The sequence below is a fragment of the Tenebrio molitor genome, chromosome 4, assembly GCF_963966145.1.
Source record: "Tenebrio molitor chromosome 4, icTenMoli1.1, whole genome shotgun sequence".
Classification (NCBI taxonomy): Eukaryota; Metazoa; Arthropoda; class Insecta; order Coleoptera; family Tenebrionidae; genus Tenebrio; species Tenebrio molitor.
In genome coordinates this window covers 20895056-20917046 of record NC_091049.1, presented here as the reverse complement: position 1 = coordinate 20917046, position 21991 = coordinate 20895056, and the positions used below count along the sequence as shown (strand labels likewise).

At 34.9% G+C, this 21991-nt stretch overlaps 2 protein-coding genes across 4 annotated transcripts; both read left to right on the top strand.

Moving 5' to 3' along the window:
* Positions 1-5973: 5973 nt before the first annotated feature.
* LOC138129020 (uncharacterized) lies at positions 5974-7643 on the top strand. The gene is made up of 3 exons (XM_069045265.1): positions 5974-6464; positions 6519-6740; positions 6799-7643. The coding sequence occupies exons 1-3, from the start codon at positions 6282-6284 to the stop codon at positions 7459-7461; spliced, it is 1068 nt and encodes a 355-aa protein (XP_068901366.1). The 5' UTR covers positions 5974-6281; the 3' UTR covers positions 7462-7643.
* A 10419-nt stretch (positions 7644-18062) lies between these two features.
* On the top strand, positions 18063-21950 carry LOC138129314 (2-methoxy-6-polyprenyl-1,4-benzoquinol methylase, mitochondrial-like). Of its 3 annotated transcripts, none has more exons than XR_011159182.1 (6): positions 18063-18209; positions 18263-18412; positions 18460-18787; positions 18838-18946; positions 20049-20737; positions 20792-21950. XR_011159182.1 is itself a non-coding variant. In XM_069045613.1 (5 exons), the coding sequence occupies exons 1-5, from the start codon at positions 18134-18136 to the stop codon at positions 20148-20150; spliced, it is 765 nt and encodes a 254-aa protein (XP_068901714.1). In that variant the 5' UTR covers positions 18063-18133; the 3' UTR covers positions 20151-21950. The 3 variants fall into 3 exon arrangements, 1 of the variants encoding a protein (XP_068901714.1); XR_011159183.1 differs by having other exon boundaries at positions 18071-18209; positions 18268-18412; XM_069045613.1 differs by having other exon boundaries at positions 20049-21950.
* The last annotated feature ends 41 nt before the right edge of the window (positions 21951-21991 follow it).

Sequence of the window (21991 nt, the reverse complement as noted above, 5' to 3'; positions counted from 1 at the left end):
ATGACAAATTTGTTCCAAATGTCGTGCACATACCCTACAGCTCGACTTGCCTAAAATAAGGATTGTTCAACTCATCTCCATACTCCATCTATACGTACTACCTTGTCTTCAGTCCGCGCGTACATCTTTAACACTATCCAAAGCCATAAGATCAACATCTTTTGGTAGATTAGGGAGGTTGCAAATTCCACTATTGTCGTTTCCAGATGTCTTTCGTACATCAGATCGAACACAAAGAAGAACATAGAGTCGACGATGTAGCCAAACCACATCATCATTGCCGCCAAAGTAGTCACTTCGAAGCATCTTGTCAATCGTAGGGTCAGTTTGGACAAGTCGCAGTGCCGCAAGGAGAGCTTCTGGATGCGTTCGATGTCAGCGAATATTTGAGTGTCCAGGAGAGTCATGGAGTCCCTTTGTTGCTTCAGATGTTGACTGATCATGTCGAATTCGGCACCAAGATATGTTAAAATGTCGTCCAAGAAGAGATGATCGAAGATGTTGACCAGCATTGGTAGAAAGAAGCAGAAGAAGGAGAAGAAGGGTTTTTCAAAAAACGGAAGAGAAACAGTGATCACGGCGATGTCACAAAACAAAAAACTTTTCAGCCAGTTGATGGTTTGGTGGCTCACACTTGATTGGAGAGTCGTTTGACGAATTTCAATGAGAAGTGATTGGATTTTGGTCCTTCTTCTGTAAAACATGACAGTGCAGGTGCACATCGACAGGACACTTGCAATGGTGGAGATAATATCGACGTATCTGAGTGTACCTTTCGAGCTGTTGAAGATTGTCGAGCAGTTTAGACAAACGTAAATGAAGTAGAGACTCATAGGAATTAACCACAGTGGAGGACCATTCTTCAAGCTGGTCTTTCTGGATCGAGGTGGAGAAAACTGGACGAGTCCCAACACTCTGTATAGATACACCATGGGAGTTGTTTCCAACCGGTGCATTGTGTAAAGATTATAACAATACTACGTGGTTGTCAAGTTGATTTATTGATCATCAAGTTTAATAACATAGAGTGATGTTTATCGAATAAACGAAATAAATGACGTAATTATTAATAGGTTCAGTTCTAGATTAGTGTTTTAGGGAGTACCGAAATTAATCAAAAGATAAGACAAAAGGCGAAGCTGATATTGAAACGTTTCGACTTCCTTGACTTTTCCTCGATGAAACTTTCCTCCCTTATTTGGTGTATTGTTGGTTGTCGCTTCCCTCGGAGAATATTTTTGCGAAAAAAAAAAACACAAAAATAATGAGAAAAGAAGTGCTTATGGATCCTACGTTGTGTTTTGTTTATAATTTAATTTAATTTGGTTCACTTAAATTCTGGTGGTGCTTGGTCCCAACAAATGGTAGAAATAAATAAATAAATTTAATAACAGAAGTTGGTGGAGTTTTGACTCAAGTAGATTTTACTCGCGGCCCGTGAATTGAGATCTGACTCATGAATAAATGACTAAGCTGGGCAAATACAGAAATTTCTGGCGCAAACAGCATTATACGAGTCTGAGATGTGACCTATGTAATCCGATTTAGATTTAACTTGTTTTCCCAATTAAATTGCGCCCGAGCGATGCCCTGGAATCTCATAGATCACCCTGGTCTACTCCGTTGGTCGAAAATAAAAGGGAAAAAGGTTCTAACAGGCCCAAAGTGTACCTCTCTTCACGTGTCAGCTGGCCTAGTTTGGTCACTGGTCCCCTTGGGGGTGACGCGGCTAATTTTGTGCTCTTACGCCGGACCACAGCTAATTGAGTGCGACGGACACTGGCGGTAGCTTCTCGAACGGGAGACTCCAAGACACAAATAATGAATGAAAATGCTTTATAGTGATTGTATAATAGTTCGCCTTGGCGAGAGCACGTATCCCCAATCGGTAAATGCAGGAAGATCACATACTTCGCGGTAAAGAATTTAATTCAAGATTTTAAAGAGTCACGTGGTCATTAAATGCTCAAAGAAAATAATATAATCTTCATTTTAACACGATAATGTACAATGTTGTGTGAATAATTAAACCCCGACTACAATTTAAGTAAAAGAATTAGAAAAATAATTTACCTTGTAAATGTAAGGCACGTGGTCACAAAATGGTTGCTGGAGGTACCGAACGTACCTCCGGCTACTTTGGAGATCAAACACCGAGTGCATAAAAAAAAGCCTCGTTTCCCGTCCCGCATTCGGTTTTATCATTTTTGGCGCACCCATTTTCGCAACCCCTACTTGCCCAAAGTGACCAATCAGTTCGGTTCTACTTTTCTTGCTACTTACGCCGATCGCGACACCTTTCGATATTTCTATAACTTTTGAAATAACAGTTTCCGGTTGCCACCATTATTTTAAATGTTTAAATTTAGACTTTTGTTAGGACCAGACCGAATGTACATAATTTGTTGTTGAATTTGAACTCTGAAAAAGGATATTAAATTACTGACTCTATACAGTAATAAACATCAGAATCAAGAAAAAAAACAGAATTAAAAATGAAACAAATTAACCATTATTTTGAAACTTAAATTGGGCTTGAAACGTTGTTACGCAAGTGCCATGTCATGCAACTAAATTCCGTTGATCTGCTACTTCTAAAAATTGTTCTAAATACATAGGTTTGATTCCCCAAAACTGTTCTAATTAATTGGCAATCTTCATTCGCTCTCTCTCACTCACACATCTAGTTTCTAGAACTACCTGGGTTTACAGTTACCTGTTGTATGTGTTTTTTGCCGACTCCTTTTCTACTTTGCTTTGTTACTTTCCTAACTACAAGTGCAAACGATTCTAGTTATTTTCTACGATAAAACGTTCTGCTTCTAATTTGCCCTTTAATTACAAATACTGTAACGGTCCGAATAGGTTCGATAAATTAAGAATTTTAATTTTAAAATAATTTCAACGAAATATTTTAAATACCGTTCATTTGCGACGGAAATGCTGGTCAGCTGTAAATTTTATTGTTACTTTGTCCAATTGTCCAATTCTTAATTTACCGAACCTATTCGGACCGTTACAATACATTTTGTTACTCGAGTTGATAAAAATGTAAAACACGAGTCCAAACCACTCGGAGACCAATTTCAAAAACTTTAGAACAACGAAGAAGATTCATCCAACAGACAATCACTGACACGGATATTGGTGAAGATATCCGGTTTCAAATTGATCTTGCACTTAGAGTTGTTCTCTCCTGTAGATGTAGCTGTGTGGTGAGTGGGGAACAACCTCCATTCACATATGTTAAATTCAAGAGACATTTGCAGTTTATTACCAGCAATATTTTGGAGGGATTTATTAAATTATTTCAGGCTTAAATTTTCTTCAATAATAATAATTTGTTAGGAAGTGTTTTAAATAGGTTTTCAAAAGACACGAGAATGGTTGATGAATAAGTTCCCGTCTCACTGTCAGAAATGGTGAAGGCGTATCTTCTTTTAATAATCTTTAATTTATTGGATGATAATACTTACAGTTCCGTTATTTTTACTAATCTTAATCTATTTCTATGCTTTGACATTTAAACCAATGATTGCCAACGCTAAAGGAATAAAAGGGACAATAAGACTTATTTTTATAAATCATCAATTACTGATCAATAATACAATAAGAGCTTGAAATCCTGAAAAACTTTTAATTTTAACATTTGGCAACTATCAAGATAAGAGTTTATTAAATGAGATAAACATATTTTTTTTAATAGAAATGTCAACTGGATATGATAACCTATCAGTAACGCAGTTGCTTATGTTAAATATAACTTTTCCCTTTCAGTACTTAATGAGGTGTTGGAACAATCTTGATTTTCAAATGACTTCTGTAAAACGAGTAGTAGAATACACAGATTACACCGACAAATCTTCACACATCATTGCCGCCAAAGTAGTCACTTCGAAGCATCTTGTGAAGCGTAGGGTCAGCTTGGACAAGTCGCAGTGCCGCAAGGAGAGCTTCTGGATGCGTTCGATGTCATCGACTATTTGAGTGTCCAGGAGAGTCATGGAGTCCCTTTGTTGCTTCAGATGTTGATTGATCATGTCGAATTCGGCACCAAGATATGTTAAAATGTCGTCCAAGAAGAGATGATCGAAGATGTTGACCAGCACTGGTAGAAAAAAGCAGAAGAAGGCGAAGAAGGGTTTTTCAAAAAACGGGAGAGAAACAGTAACCACGGCGATGTCACAATAAAAAAAACATTTCAACCAGTTGATGGTTTGGTGGCTCACAGTTGTTTGGAGAGTCGTTTGACCAATTTCAACGAGAAGTGATTGGATCTTAGTGTTCCTTCTGTAAAACATGACAGTGCAGGTGCAGATCGACAGGACACTTCCAATGGTGGAGACAATATCGACGTATCTGAGTGTACCTTTCGAACTGTTGAAGATTGTCGAGGAGTTTAGGCAAACGTAAATGAAATAGAGATTCATAGGAATTAACCACAGTGGAGGACAATTCTTCAAGCTGGTCTTTCTGGATCGAGGTGAAGAAAACTGGACGCTATTTTTAATTAATCGCAATATTGTTATTTAAAATAAATGTGCAATCGAATTAATTACCGTGCTAGAAGAGTTAATTCCAGATAACTCAAAATAAATTGATAGGTTCACAACACTAGCATTTTTTTAGTAAACAACATGTTAATTAAACATAAATACTTATAATAATGAGCTCAAGTGAATGAGAAATAATACTTTTGCAGGCCCTCCATGACGCATTATTTTAGCAAGGAGAGTAGTTTTAAAAGAAAAATTCTTACAAAGTTTCACTCTTAGTGGAAGATTTTTAAACACGACGCAAACACATGCTGAACAAATTGAGAAGGAAGAAGCAGAAAAAAGTTGGTCATGTCTATTTTGTCAGATTATTGTTATTAATTACTTTCAGCGGACAAGTTGTTCAAGTATGTAGCCCCGGTTTACGACCATTTAAATGATGCTGCGTACCTCGGTTTTCACCGAAACTGGAGAAATAAATTTATACGTCAGGTAGCCCCTTCAGAAAATACCAAACTGATTGACGTGGCTGGAGGAACTGGTAAATATTTTCAGATCACTGATGTCCCTTCTAATATTTTTAACAGGTGCTATACCAATTCGTTTCCTCGACTATGTCAAGAAAAATAACATTCCAAACTGCCATATTACCGTATGCGATATTAATGAGGATATGTTAAAAATGGGAAAACGTAAAACTGTCAATTATGATTCTGATTTAATTACTTGGATAATTGCTGATGGCCAGAGTTTGCTATTTGATGATGAAACATTTGACGCATATACTATTTCGTTTGGGTTGAGATGTTGCAGTAACCTGGATAAAATGTTGAACGAAGCTTACAGAATTTTACAACCAGGTGGCAAATTTTTCTGTTTGGAGTTTAGCACACCTGATAATAAAATAGCTCGATGGTTAGTTTTTGTCAACTGTCGATATTTACTAAAAGTTACTCTTCAAGGTGTTATGGTTTACACAGTTCTTATTATATACCTATGACAGGACGCTTAACTAAACAAAGAGATATTTTAAAATATCTAGTGGAAAGCATTGCACAATTTCCTGACCAAGTAAGTTCGATTAAAAAGAAAATTATTATGCAAAGCGCTACTTTAAAATACCTACTGTATCGTTTATAACGTGAGCTTTTCAACAATGCACGAAAGAGATAGCGGCCAAGAAGCAAGCCAAATTATACCAAATGTACTGTTTCTTAACGCATGAATCAGCAAAGATAGCAGTGGAGGTGCTGTTAACTTTGAAACTTCCAGTAGTGAAACAGGTCGTGTGATACATCACTTGAAAATTCTTTCAATTCTATCATTCCTTTGAATGTGATTTCAGTATTTATCCCTTGTCTCTATCGTTCCTGGTTCAACAGTCAAGAAAAAGAGGCATTTTAAGTCCACACTATGTATCCAAGATGTTTGTATTAAAAATTGTCTTGCTTCTTCCCGGATCCCGGATCATCTGTAATAGTAATTAACGTCATAAGTCCGGGAACTCATAGTTTACAGTACGAGTTTGACGTTTAAGGACGAGGCGACGAAGGAGCCGAGTCTTGAAACTCGAAACGAGTACTGTAAAAAGAGTTCACGGACGAATGTCGTTATGTATTTTATTTCATCCTGCCTCAAATTTCGTTTGAAAGAAACATTGAAATTAATTTCAAAATAATTCAACAAATGCTCCAAATCTAGTCACATTTTTGGAACATTATTAGCAACGGCTGTTTGGCAATTGTTTAATTTGTTGATTTTGTCGAAATAATTTGGTGTGTCAAAATGATTTCCAATGCAAATCCTCCAGGAATTGTAAAAAAATCTGAAGAAGCGTGTGCTAAATTAATTCCAAGTAAGTCTGGTGAACGATACCACAAAGAATTCAGCCATTTTTGCGAGTGGAAAGTTGAAAATAATGTTAAGGAAATAACCGAAGAAGTTATGCTGGCTTATTTTTTAGATTTGGTAAGAATTTAAATGGTCATATTGCTTATTTTATTTGTGAACTAATGTTTTTAGTCTAAGAAAATAGGAGCATCTTCTTTGTGGCCGAAATATTCAATGATTAAATCAACATTAATTGCGAATGAAAATTTTGACATATCTCGCTTTTCTAAATTGTTAGCTTTCCTGAAAAAACAATCAATTGGTCATGAATCCAAACAATCTAAAACATTAACCCGAGAAGAAATGTATAGATTTATGAAAGAAGCTTGTACTGACAAATATCTCCTGACAAAAGTAAGAGCAAATTTCAAATAAAACAAGAAAATAAACGAGTTTTTTTTTTAATTGACAGGTTATTGCTATGATTGGAATAGCTGGTGGTTGTAGAAGAGAAGAATTGTATAACATTTCACTAGACGATATCCAGGAAACTCAAACGCAGTTAGTAATTACAATTCCCTGCACTAAGACAAATCAAAGAAGGACCTTCACTGTAATAGACGAAGTAGACGGAATTAAATGTGTGGAGTTATTCAGAAAATACGTGTCACTGAGGCCAAAACATGTTAACCATAGAATGTTATTTTTGGGATATAGAAATTCAAAGTGTACCGTACAAAGAGTAGGAATACACACAATTGGAGGGATGCCAAAACAAATTGCACTGTTTTTGGGTCTTCAAGATCCTGACAAATATACTGGTCACTCGTTTCGGAGAACTTCTGCAACGCTTTTGGCCAATGCTGGTGCTGATTTAGCAGTACTAAAAAGACACGGAGCTTGGAAGAGTTCGTCTGTGGCTGAAAAATACATAGAAGACTCTTTGGAAAGCAAAAATAAAATTGCCAGGATGATACTGAACGGAGAAACCTTTGTCGAAGTATTGCAACAGCAAAAGAAAGAAGTTAGTAATAAAACCAGTCTTAGTAACATCATTTCTTCTAGCAGTAATTATCCTCCAGTAAATATTGAGGGCAATACAAATTGTACTATTAATCTGAACATTAATATTTAAGTTTCATTGTTAACTTGTATTGTAGATGTATGTAGTTTTGAATAAAACATTTCTTAAACTTGAATAATTGTTATTCCGATTGTTACTTTTGTGTTTCCAATAGCAACACTTAACCGGCGTCCGGCCGTTTTTTGCGTTTTCCCGGATTCAAACTGATGACGTAAAGTATTGAAATTTGACACAGGATGAAATAAAAAATATTAGGAACGTCAGAGCGTCACATTATATCAACTTTTCCTTTCTCTTTTAAGGAAAACCTTAAGGAAATGATCGAAAGAGTTGGTTTCCTACAAGTTAAATACGAAAATATACACTTCGGTTTAGTGGCTATACATTCTGGAATTAAGCCATAAAATGTACAGGTAGTTACTCGTTGATTTGTGTTATTATGCACTATTCTTCAATTGGAGATAAAAGTGCATACCTATCCAAATATAATTCACGGAAGAAAAAATTAAAAACCAAAGCGTCATTTATTTTCTACCTATCTTGAATCACACAGTTGGTGGGTCATGGGATGTACTTATATAAAGATACAAAATTCAACAGAAAAAGAATTTAAATATGTATAGCTGTCTGCTGCTTTGCAATCACTGTTTTCAATACCCGCACAGGGCCTATTTTCCACAAATCTTACGGCTTATCAACTGAAGAGAAAAGTTATTCTAATACCTACAAACATTTAGTGTCTGAATTTCCCTTTTGTTGTCTTCAGAAAATATATCCATTTATATCTAGCTTTTTTCGTATTCCTTAATCCTTAACCCTCCACCACCCGGCGGCACGGCAATTTTGCCGGAGTACATACACTATTACGGATAATACTATCAAGTAATAGTGCAGTGCTTATCAACATAATTACCGGCGTCTCGCCTCCACATTTTGACTTTTTTTGTGTTTTATGTTCTGTGTCAATGTTAAGGAATTTCCTCACGATATGACATGAGTATAATAATATACCTTTTTGAATTTCAACCACCAATGTGTTCTCTAAGTCCAAAATTTTTAAATTTTTAAAAAGAGATTGCGGTACTGTTCCCGTTGCTGAAATTATAAGTGGTTAAATCGAAATTTTTTCTAAACACCAAAGATTTCTCATAGCAACGGAGAGTTCTAAATATTTATTAATTTTTGTGTTATATGTCTGTGTTATATTGTAGGAATTTGGAACAGCTATATCTAAAAAAAGATATGCTTGCTTTTGTTGTTTATTTAAAATAATAATGTCTGGTCTGTTATGCTGAATATGTATGTCAGTTAAAACTGTACGATCAAAATATAATTTGTAATTGTCATTTTCCAAACAACTTTCTGGTTTATAAATATAATGTGGTTGTGTATCCTTTAATAAATTGAATTTAACTGCTAAATTCATGTGTATAATTTTTGCGAATATATCATGACGTTTCTTATATTCGCTTTGAGCCAAAACGGTGCAAGAAGAAATGATGTGTTCAATTGTTTCCCCTTCAGTTCCGCAAATCCTACATTTATCAATGATCGATTGCAAACCGCATATGTGTTTTTTATAATTTCTTGTATTTATAACACGATCTTGTATTGCAAATATAAAACCCTCAGTCTCAGGATGAATATTTGATTTTTTAAGCCATGCATAGTTCTTTAAAATATCTCCCATGTAAAGACTTCTGTTTTATATTTGCTATAGTGTCAGGTATATTTGGCGCAACAATATCTGAAATTATATTATCACTTAAATTTAAAGGTGTGTAACCTTTATCGGCTGAAACCAAAGCATTAAAAAAAGTGTTATCACGAGCTCTATTGAGAAAATAATTTTTTAGTGAAGCAATTTGATTGTGTTGTAGAATTTCTAGATTTGAAAAACCCCTACCACCATTTTCGCATGGTAAATTAAATCTTTCAATAGCAGATTTGGTGTCATGTTTACAAACTTTTGTAAAGAGAACTCTGGTTTGAATCTTTATATTTTGTAAATTACTTTTGGACCATTTTATAACACCAAAAGAATAGGTCAACAATGGAACAGCATATGTATTAATTGCTTTAATACACAGGATTTATTTCAATCAAAATCTGGTCTCTTACTATCGTCACGTGAAAGATTAGTAGGTTCAAGTGTAGCTGGGATATGAATTGATGATAAAATTCTTTGAATAATAGAATTAAGTTCACTATGCCTTGGCAGCCTTCCTTTGCTCTTAGTACAGCTTAGACCATGAATGAAATGTGCGGCAGTTGCAAAGATGATTTTCAAATAGTTCGCAGCCAAGTCGAAGACCTACGCAAACTTGAAAATCTTGCAAATCCAAAAAGGTACCAATATTTTTTGAAGGAATGGCATCTAACCAAGATCCAGATTCATTGCACTGAAGCGCTTTAAAGCGAGCTATGTCTGTAACTGTATTAAATTGAAGTTCACTTGTGATAATTGTTGTTATGTTAATGTTATCCCTTCTAAATATGTCTAGTCGATGGAAAGACAGAATTAATTGATGACCATTCTTCCAAAGCTGTATCCAGGAGGTGAACTTGAATCGCCATAGCCATAGGCTGAACTCAGAAATGCTATCAGGCACACATCTGAAATTCTGCGAATTCCCAAACCACCTTTAGAAACAGGGAGAGTTGCTTGCAGCCATTGAATATCATTGATATTAATGTTAAGAATGCACGTGAGGCTCTTCCGAAGACAAGAATCGATTTCAGAAATCAGCGACGGAAATTTCCAAAGCGCACAAGTACGGATAAAATAAGTTAGTCTTGCTATAAAAGGCAGTTCTTCAATAAAAAATACGCCACATGAGGGTTGAGGTGGTCAAGTCGAGAGATAAGTAACTTAATTTTTTGTTCTTTAATCCTGAATTGTTCAACATACGCCTCTTCAAAAATTGGAGCTCCCAGTAACTTGAAGTCGTTAGACGATACTATTCTAATTCCTGGACAAATTTTTTCAAATTGCTGAATGATAGACATATCATCATTTTTTAAATTGAAGAAAATTTCACATTTATCTGTGTTAACTTTCAAACCAATTTCAGCTGCTAATTCAATGTGATTACGAAGATCATTTAAAACAATTTCTGGGGTATCTGCAAGAGTGGCATCATCCAAATACCAAATGTTCAGCTCCGATATCATTATCGTTACCAAAGGTTGAATGGAAACACTAAACGCCATTGGACCACAGGGATCACCTTGTTGAACACCAGCTTCTGAAGATATGATTTTATCTCCAAAAAAAAAGAGATGAAGGTAATCTGTAACTTTGATTCATAAAGGGATGATTTGTAAAAGCATTGTATCTCTTTCTACGGAGTTAAATGCATTCGCAAAACCAATATTCAGCATAATTTTATCATTATTTTCAGGTAGATTAAGATAAGTACGAACTGTGTGGATAGCCGTTTCGCAACCTTTTTTTGTTGCTACTCAAAGCTGATGGGGAGCTAAATATGAATGAATGTCGCAGTTGTTTTTAAAACAAGCAACGCGAGCTGCAAGTCTTCTAAAGGAGCAACCAATTGCTATTGGTCTCAAACCATCGTCTTTTTTTGAAAGGGCGCAGAGGGAAGCTCCAAAAAATATGGGAAGAACTTCTTCATTAATCTTACCAGCAAGAATAAAGTTACATAATTTTGTAATGGCTGTGAGGGCACGTTTACCAGCTTCTCCAGCAGAAAAAGAGACCATATCCTTCAAAAATTGAGGTCTCATACCATCGATTCCTGGTGCTGAACCGCAATAGAATGAATTGATACCTCTTAAAACATCTGACTCGTTCACGCATAAGACAGGAATATTGTTCAGAAGTGGCTCCGGAAATGAAAGAGGACGAGACGGTGTTGGATGTTTCGTTTTTAAGACATTGAAGGTAACGCCATCAAAAGGAGCAAGTTTGTCATCAGAACTTAAAATTTTAACTGCTCCTCTAATATCAAAATCATTTACTTTTGCTTCTATTCTTTTTTGAAATGTACTTGAGTCACTTACCTTTGGAATCGATGACGATAATTGAATTTGGCAATATTATCCTTAATTTTCGACGTTAAATTTTTGATTTTCGATCCGTTTAAGTTAAAAGATATATAAGCAAAAACGAATAAATTTTCCCAAGCCAGAATAGAGTTGGAGTTGATGCACTCGTGAATTACAGACGACAGTTTATCTGCAGATTGATTTCGGGCTCCTTTCGGAATTCTTCTCAGAGTGTGGATTTTGCTATGTAAATTTATTAATTTTTCTTGAATCGATCTTCTTGGCACATTAGTATTACTGATATCAACTTGTTTGTCGCAATGATGTTTTCCGACATGTGTTCTAAGGCGTTTCTCGTCTTTAAATAGATGTAAAGGTGAAAATGGGCACGCAATTTTCGTAGATGGCTTTTCTATAATAGAAGACGTTTGTGAGTTTTCCAAATTTGAAAAAGGCTTGACAACTTTGGGCAAGCTTGACTCGATTTCAAAATTATCCTGCGAAAGTAATATATCTTCATCGCTTTCAACTTCGCTGTATCTATATTGAGGTCTAAAGAATTTGCCTAAATTGGATCTTAAACCAGTAAATCCATTCGATGTTGACGGGGCACATGGAAGAGGCGAAAGATACAACATGAGAATGACTTTTACTAATGTGAATTTTAACTCCTGCATTATTTTTCAATATCTTGTTGCAGATTTTACATTTTGAACCATCATTAGCTTGTGATAAAACAATATTTTCTGATGAAATAGACAATTGAGATTGCGACAGTGACATTGATATTGACATTGCTTTAATTAAATTATTACCGTTTAATTTTGATTTGGAAACGCTGCAAGCATTCGGGGCACTTTTCCAGATTCCGCAATATTATCGGAAATTTTTGTATTATAAAACAAAAATGTTTATGTAATTATGTTATAATATAATATTTTGATTTTAAAATAGATTTAATTCTTAAATAAAATTGTTTTTCTAAATTTTCTTTTATAATTGAATGTTGAATATGATTTGATTGATTAATTCCTGTCCTAGAACTCGCGGATCAAATTTAGAGTGCGTTTTCCTTGATGGTAATGAAGGTAAAAAATGTTTAGAAAAATATTCAGGGTGCAACAGCTTTTTAGTTATGAATTAATCAAATTGACCAATAGAGCTCGATCTAATTTTCCCTTTACGAGAAAATTGAGTACCTTCCCTCAATTGCCAAGCAACATGTAATTCGTATGAATAATAAAATTATTTTCAATATTTATCTGGTCGACTTGTCGGAACAGACGTCAAAAGTGACAGCTACTTTTGAAATAACCAAAACTGGGATAATTTCGCCAAAGCCAGGCGAACAAATGTATAGAATCTTCATCAGGGAACGCAAGAAGTTTGTTCTTCCGGCAATGAATGATATATGGTTTGTTATGAGTGAAAATTTCCAGAGAGCAATTGTAACCTTGAGGGGTATGGGAAATTGACGGGAGGGATATGATGAATTGAACGATTGAACCTTTGTTGATGGAAGGTAAAATGGCGACGTAGCGTCAAGTGAGTAATATTACTACCTTAAAAATCTTAGTAAAAAGTGAAATATGCAGGGCCTGTGAAGTGAATCGGAATCACAAGAAATTTATCCTGGCTCCTGTGCATACGAGTACACTCTGCATCTGCAACGTATTAGCACAGCTACATGAGCAGGATGCGTCATCGTCGAAATGAAAGAAAAGACTTAGGAACATCGTTGACATTGGAGTTACACGTAGATTGTGAACAACAGATCAAGCACAGTGGCAGCTCTGAAAGAAAGAAGACAAAACTGGATCGAACTAGCATCATTATTAGTAACAATTTAAGATCAAATTTTATAACTTAAACGATGTAGAATGCAACAAATGAAATAAGAAAAATGCAAAATAAAAAGAATAATTTATAACAAGTGTTCAAAATGACCACCTTTCATCTGAAGGAATAGGGGAGCTCGTTTTATTAAATTTTCCCTTGCCAGTCTAAGTACATTAGGAATAACAGTAGCCAGTGCTTCGTGAATTTGGTCATTCAGTTCTTCTAAAATATTGATAGGTTCCCGGTAAATATAGTTCTTCAAATATACTTCTTCTACCGTCGTCATCAAAGGACTGAAGAACAGCATCTTCAGTCTCTGGGGAGCACCAGTGTCTCCAGCACGATCCACCAACCGTAGAAATACGTTATCGTTCATGCAACCGTAATTTGTCGTAACCCTCAAAAAAGTGAAAATATACTTTATTGTATCATTGGACAGAGAACATGATTGTTCAGCCGCCTGCAATATGTCGTAACCTAGAAACAAATATTTCTATATTATATCTGCTTGTAACCAATATGTTGTAACAAATTAACTATAAACCATTCACCATTATTTCAAATTCGGACTATCTATGAAAATCTGACATTTTAGTTGGCAGTATTGTGATTTGTCCTAATAAATCTATTTTAGGTTATAATTCAACCGAACACTGCTCCCAAGTTGTATCATTTTTTAAATAATTGAACGCATTAGGAACAATAATCGTAAAATTGTAATTGAAATGAAACATACATATTTGTAGGGCAGTTCTGGGTAAATTCTTATTAACTAAATTAATGACGGAATTGACAACAATGCGAATATTTAAAAACGAAATGTCATATGACAGGACCTGACGCCAATCTAACAAAAAAATATCGCGGCCTCCTGTGTGTTTAAAATAATCGTGAACGGCATATATGAATTAAACTAAAATTAACAAGTTTTAATCGTCTCCTGAAAAATTTCTGCTTTGTGGTTTGTGACATATTGCAGTTGCATGAACGTTATGACAAACGTCGTGGAAAACGTATTGCATATTCTCTTGCATCCTCACGTGCATTGCGCCCGCACTCTCCATAAAGTATGAGCTTTTCGGTATACTCTGCAGCTGTATATAGTGAAATTTTTTTAATAAACAATTGTCAGTGTCAAAATGAAGTAAAAAACCATACTGTACCACCCTAAAATTTGGACATATGGACCAGCTGTATAACAATTTGACACCAAATCATGGTTAAGGTTATGTTCACTTCACTTCCCGTACCTTTCTTCCGTGAATTAATTTTCAAAACAAATTTAATGAAAAATCAGGAGAAACCTTTTCGAATTTGAAATAAACTCTTGCTCGTTAGGGCGCAGGCTCAGTTACATAAAAAAATGTTGACACTCAATGTGACCAATCGTATTATCATGAAAATCACAGTTTGGCTCATACCAACAAGACAACGTTTTGACAATTGTTTATTAAAAAAATTCAACTATACATGATTTCAATACAAAGTTTGACAATTTCGAATTAAATTATAACTTGACGTTGTCAAAATCTTCACAGTTGCCCAAATATTTACTGGAAATTCCATACCATTCTTACTAGAATTATGTTGCTAGTCAATTCAAACTGTTGGTTAAAATTACCTGAAATTCCAATTAACAGCGTACTTTTGATTGGTCAAATTTAATTATTCATTACAAATAATCAAGGCGGTCTCTATTTTAACAGGCCAGGACACTGGCTGTGTTGCCAAATTTCTTAGTGGGCAATTCCATAGCATCCTGAGTTTCAAAAATTTTAGCACTTTTATAGAAAGGCGGTTGATTGAAAAATCATTTTGACAAGACAATTAATAGTGCAATTAATTTCAGTAATTGAAAAAATAAACATGCCACACAAATGTTGCGTACCCAATTGCAAGTCAAATTATGCTTCAAGCAAGTCTTCCTACGTTAGCGTTTTCAAATTCCCATCGAAGAAGATTAGAATGCAAAAATGGATGCGGATTTTGGAACTAGAAATCTGGCGCGTGAGATCTTTGTTGCTCGTTCCATTAGGTCTAAAATCCATTTTAAATTATAAACCTGTATTGGTGGTAGGGTCCATACACCCGAGTGGGTAGCTTTTGCAGTTCTTATTTATTTTTAACAATTCATACTGCACCTTTATTAGTCTTTAATGGTCTCTGTGTACCATCGGCGCCATCGAAATGTGAACGAATTTCTGGTGCCATAGAAACGTCTTCTGTTTTGGTTTAGATTAAATAAAACTTTGTTCAGTGGCGTACTATATGTATGGGAGATAGAAGAAAAGATTTCTATTACAATTAGTACAAGTTTCCCCGAGTTTGGCTACAGCTCTCGTTTTTTCCGCATCGGTCAAGTGTCGTGGCATGTATATCGTTTAAAAATAAATTAAATCTGCTGACAAATTATGTTTGTGAAAATATGTCACAAATCTGACACATTAACGCACGCCTATGATTGATGTTTCAACACACACTAGGAAAATTTGGCGTTCACATTTCGATGGCGCCGATAGTACAGGTGGCATGCGTTGGAATTTGCACTGGAGCTAATGCAATCACGGTGAACTAAAAGGACTTCTATCTTCATTTTGGATAGGATACTTGTTCAGGGTACAGGATTCTATAAAATTTTACTAAAAATAGCTATCTTATAAAACAGGATACACATAATTACCCTGACTTGGACACCTGATATACTTTGACTGAAGTAAAATTGCAATACGAGAATTAGAAAAATCTTTCAGTGATGATTGACTGACAGCTGACAATGACAAAATAATGAGTGACAGGGAGTGATCACAAAACTTCAAAACTAGTAACTTTTTCTAGAGGTTGGCGAAGCAACGTTGTCAGACGTTAGTTGGCCATTCCACAGACCACTTTCTGAAGTCAGTGTCACGGCCTGTTAAAATAGAGACCGCCTTGAAATAATCCATTATACCCTGTACTCTTTTTTAATAGTATATTGTATATCAAGAGTTGAAAATGAAAGATTGCAGAATTGAGCCACAAGCCGTAGGCGCGTGGCTTAAGCAAACGAGTGTGAAATCGAATTTTCAACACGTGGTATACACGATATTTTTCCGACGACCACAAAAAAAAACGCTAATATTCGGTATTCCTTCAAACTTCAAATATTATTCGACAGAGCTGCGGACAAAACATACATTGGTGGCCATGGTTACTACAACTGTGTGCAATGATTTCATTGCGCACAGGCTAGAAGGTATCTGATTCTGTTCCATTGCACACGGGTTCGCTATTTGCATGCAATAGCCAACTTTCAATAATAGTTATTTGTGCGAATTTACGCATTTTTCATAGTGGTCGTCGGAAAATGCTATTGCTTTCACTTATCACCAAGGAAAACGCACACTAAATTTGATCTGCGAGTTCTGTATATTCTAAATTTTCGTAATGACCGCGACATATTGACTGCGTTTTACACTTATCAATACCAAAACTCATCCCAATATCATTTGAAAAATTTTCAGTTATTGTTAGTAAAGATAAAATATGATTATTTTTAGATGCATAAAGTTTTATGTCATCCATATAAAGACGGTGATTTAATTTGGATAGTGTGGTATTATTAAGTCTAATATTGAAACCGTATCCAGTGCTATTTAATAGATTTGTCAAAAGATTAATGGCTAGACAAAACCATAAAGGACTTAAAGAATCTCCTTGATAAATTCCCCGTTTAATTTGAATAGGCTCGGATTTTAATTTAGTATTGTTTATTCATAAATTTAAAGTAGTTCTCCAAAATGTCATAACATGGGATAAAAAGTTGATCGAGTCCAAATTATTTTTATAAATTCTAAGAATTTCAATTAACCATGAATGTGGTATTGAATCATAGGCTTTTTTGTAGTCTATAAATGCGGTATAAATATTTCTATTATTTTTTCTAGCTTGTTCCATTATTACCGTATCTATTATGAGTTGTTCTTTACAACCAAAACACTCCTTAACACAATCTTTTTGTTCTTCATTAAGTATATTTAATTTTTGACAATGGTCGTAAATTATTACTTTAATGCATAATTTTATAAATTGTGGGCAGACATGTGATTGGCCTATATTTTGATGGATTTTTAGTATCGGAATCTTTGGTTTCAGATATGTTATACCATGGGCCAAAAACTCTGGAAATGTGTTAGGTTCCCTAATAAATCCGTTAAAGTGATCAAGCAAGCATTTATGAATACAAGTAAATTTTTTTAACCAAAAGTTATGAATTTGGTCACTTCCAGGGGATTTCCAATTATGTGAACTATTAATATTTTTAACTAAAATTTCAAGGCTAATTCGAATATGATTTGGATTATTACTATCTGGTATTTCATTTTCTAAATGAGGAATCCATTCTGCCTGATTATTAAATTGAACTTCATTTGCAATATGTTTGACCAGAATTCTTTAATTTCATTTATATTTGGAATACCATTATTATTTGGAGTTTTATTATCTGCTAAATTTTTGTAAAACAACTTCTCATTATTTCTAAATAGTTTGTTTTCAAATTTCCGTTGTTTATTGTTTTTATATCTGTTTAGTCGTTTAGAATAAATATTTAATTTCTGTAATAAAGTGTTTTTAATTTCTTTGTACTATCCCACCTCCACCCGGCAGCACGGCAATTTCTATTAATGTTTTATTATATTCCTTATATTTTAAACATTGTATTCTGTTTTTATTTAAAATTTAAACAGGTCTTTAAAGAGTGCGTAATTGTTTATATATTTTCGACCTTTTATATAAATAACTCTTAAACAGTAATTGCCAAGATAAGATTAGTTACATTTCTCGAAGGCAAAATATTCATTACCAGAACAATTCTTAGCAAAAATTCCTCGCAAAGATGTTCCTTCGCAACAACATTTTCAATACAACGCACAACACAAGTGTCGACGAGAAACCAAATGCCGATGAATCAAGTAAAAAGCCACAATTTAAATTGTTGATAAGATGTTTAAAATTTTCATTTTAGAGCAGACCATATTTACAAATGCAGCTCTCGATTATGACAAACTAACTGACTTTGCGTCTCTGGGAATGCATCGAATTTGGAGGAGAATATTTATAGATCGTTTAGGCCCTACTAACAACACAAAACTCATCGACATGGCTGCCGGAACTGGTAACAGAGATTTTCAAATTTTCATCGCTCTTATACATTTTTTGAAGGTGCTACAACAATTCGGATCCTCGAATATATCAAAAACCACAACTTAGAAAACTGTCATGTCACCGTATGTGATATAAACGAACAGATGTTGGAGATATGCAAAGCTAAAGTTACGAATTACGATCCCTCTTTAATTACTTTAGTGACTGCTGATGGTGAAAATGCACCGTTTGAAAATAATTCGTTTAATGTCTACGCCATATCTTTCGGATTAAGATGTTCTCCTAACAAGGAGAAGATGTTGAAAGAAGCTTATAAAATTTTACAACCTGGTGGTAAATTTTTTTGTTTGGAATGTAGCAACGGAAACAATATACTGGCTCAAGGGTTAGTTCCTTAACAAAATGTATAAAATTTAAAACAATTTTCATTTGAAGGTTTTTCAATATGTACCGCTCTTATGTTCTGCCAATGATGGGACGTATGTTGGGGCAACAACCAATCTTCGATTACTTGGCGGAAAGTATTAAGGAGTTTCCCGACAAGGTAAATAAATAAAACGAAAGATAAATTAAACTTCAAAAACTACTTTGAGAAAAATATAAAACTTGTTAAATTGTTTTCGTAATTTTGATTAATCTTTTTTTCTCCATAGTTTATACAGCGTGGTTTCAAAGTTGAGGCGATCCTTGTAACACGAGGTACTATACATTATTCTTAAGAATTTTAGCCTAAATCTTCTCAGTAAAATGTTTGTATTAACGAAGATAATTGATCGTATATTTTTATAGTTTTCTAAAATTTTGAGTCCGATACTTATTGTATCTTCACTCCCGTACACATTTTACTAAGGCGATTTTGGCTGAAACTCTTTAGAATAACGCATAATATCACATGTTAAAAGAAACGCCTCAACTTCGAAAACACCTGTATACTTTTCATTAGTACATACAAGGTGTCTATAAAAGAACATATAGGGTTAGTCAAAAGTATGGAATTGGTGGTTTATTTCTTCTTTATTTATTTATAAACTTTATAACAAAATGTCTTTAACAAAAGTTTTTTTTTACTCATTATTCTCAATTTCTTAGTCTATTCGTTGTTTTTGTGTGTCAACGCATTTCCATGGAGGAACTTATCAAAGAAATAACAAACTGCTTAAACACTAAAGATCAGCAGATTACAATATTTTTAAGAATAAAAAGAAACGAATTACGAATTGTTTATAATATAATGGGGGTCACTTTCAACAATCAAATCTTCATTGTAAGGTGTCTGCGGAAGTTATGTTTTAATAGTTTATAATAAAAATGTGAATTGTCAGTCCATTGAGTATTACTAATTGAAAATGATCCTGGTCATATTGTATTCTTCAGACAACAGACTTTAATCAAAGAGAGATAAAATTCATTTTATTACAAACAGCGAAAAACCTGTCATCAATGGAGTTACATAACCTCTGTTTTTCTCTTTGGTACCACCATATGCTATAGAGCGGCAAAAATCAAATATATTCGAGTTTCACAGGACTCTTGATATATGTTCTTTTATAGACAATTTGAATTTGTACCTTTTATTTTCTATCAGAATTGTAAATTAACAAGGTGATTGTTCTTAATGAAACCATATTAATGAATCTTTTTTTAAGGAAACTACTAAGATGATGATAGAAGAAGCAGGTTTTGAACAAGTGACATACGAGCGTCTATGTTTTGGTATAATGGCGATACATTCTGGAATTAAAGCTTAAATTCTGACAGATATGATTTTTTCAACTGTTTTTTTAATTATTTATCTACAAGTGGAAGAATATAATGATTAACAATATTTCATATTATCATATTAGGTATAAACTTACAATAGGTACCCGATATTTTATAAATAATGTCGTTATTCCAAATAAGGACATATTCCTAATAAGACCTGTCGTCAATTTTAACAAAAGTTAAAATTGGACTTATACATATTGTAATGGTAATGGTAGGTTCGCTAAATAAAGAATTTTAATTTTTAAAATAATTTCAACCAAACATCTGAAGAACCGTTCAGTTGGGACGGAAATACTGGTCAGTTGTAAATTTATTGATTCCTTTGTCGGCAAAAGTGGTTCTGATTTATTCTTATTTATTCAAGTGAAATCTGCCCGCAAAGTAGCAAAGTAGAAAACACAGCAAAGATGGTAACGATAAAGCCAGGTAGTTCTAGAAACCAGATGTGTGAGTCAGAGAGAGAGAATGTTTTGGGAAATCAAACCAACCTTCAACGTAGAACAATTGTTAGAAGTAACAGATCAACGAAATTGCATGGCATGGCAAGAGTTAAACTCTTAGCACTTAGGTACTGTTACGATTTAAATCGCGGCGCGCTTGTAAATCTTCGCGATTTCTCTAGAATGTTCTAGAACCCATCGCGACAAAAACGTACACGGGCTTCCGCCTAAAATCTGCGTAGAGAGGGGGCGAAGACTATAAGTCCGGAGAACCAGGAACAAAAAGGGGAAGTTCACTGCTGTTCGCAGTGTTGTTACAGCCTGGGGAGAGTCAAGGGGACAGTGATCCAGTGAATTTGCAGGGCTGACGAGACGTCGTAGTGAAGTTCACGAGAGTCGTTGGAGAGGATTCGTCCAAGTACCACCGCCCCAAATCGCCAAGCGGATCAAGGACTTCAATACGGAAGGTCTCCGGACCGAACGCCTTTGCGGATCAAGATCTCGTCGAGTCCTGCCAGTCCAGGTCGTCCCCGGACTCACGGAAGGTCCCGGATCTGCCCACCAGCTAAGTCCGGACGACTTGACCCTTCAATTCTCTAGTCCGTGGCTTCCACAATTATTCATATTTAACGGATAAATTAACTTTCCACGTTTTCTATCACCTCTCATTTTTTCTTGCAATTCATTTCATTTATATTCAATGACCGACTCATTGAAAACATTTTATTCCTCATTTCGTCACTGTCTCATTGGCAGTTGTATATAATCCATTTTTGAATCAATTTTTAACTTTTCGTCAGGGCGGATACTTTTTATACACGGCTTCACCCTATCAGCAGGAGTGACCTCGTCAGCATCGAGCTATCGGCGAGCACCACAATTTCTTGCGACGTTTCTTCATCGGGCTGATAAGGATCAACGACTCCAGTGTCGACCAGCAGTAAATCCGGAACTCGCTCAAGGGAAGGAGGAAGAGCTCGACATCCTACCCTCACCGGAGGGCGGTGTAATCGTTCTAACTTCCGAAAAAGGGTCGGCCTTCCACCCCCTTATAATTTCGCGACTTGCTGTCAACGGTGTCGGAAGATTGACTCGTTGGGTTCACGTCAAACAGGGAAGCTCGTCGTAGAATTAGTTATATTTTGTCCGGGATAAAGTAGGAGAAAATTAGACAGCATTGTGTTAGGTTTCTTTTTCAGATCGTGGAGTTTTGCAGATTGTATCATTTTGTTAAGTTGTGCTAGATAAAAATTGTACATTTCTAGGTTTCATTTCATTTTATCGTAATCTTGTCTTGTAACAACAATTTCACGTGACAGTGTGTAAATAAAAACCTTTCTCCACGAATTTGTTGTGTATCATTTCCCGTATTCCGGGCTGTT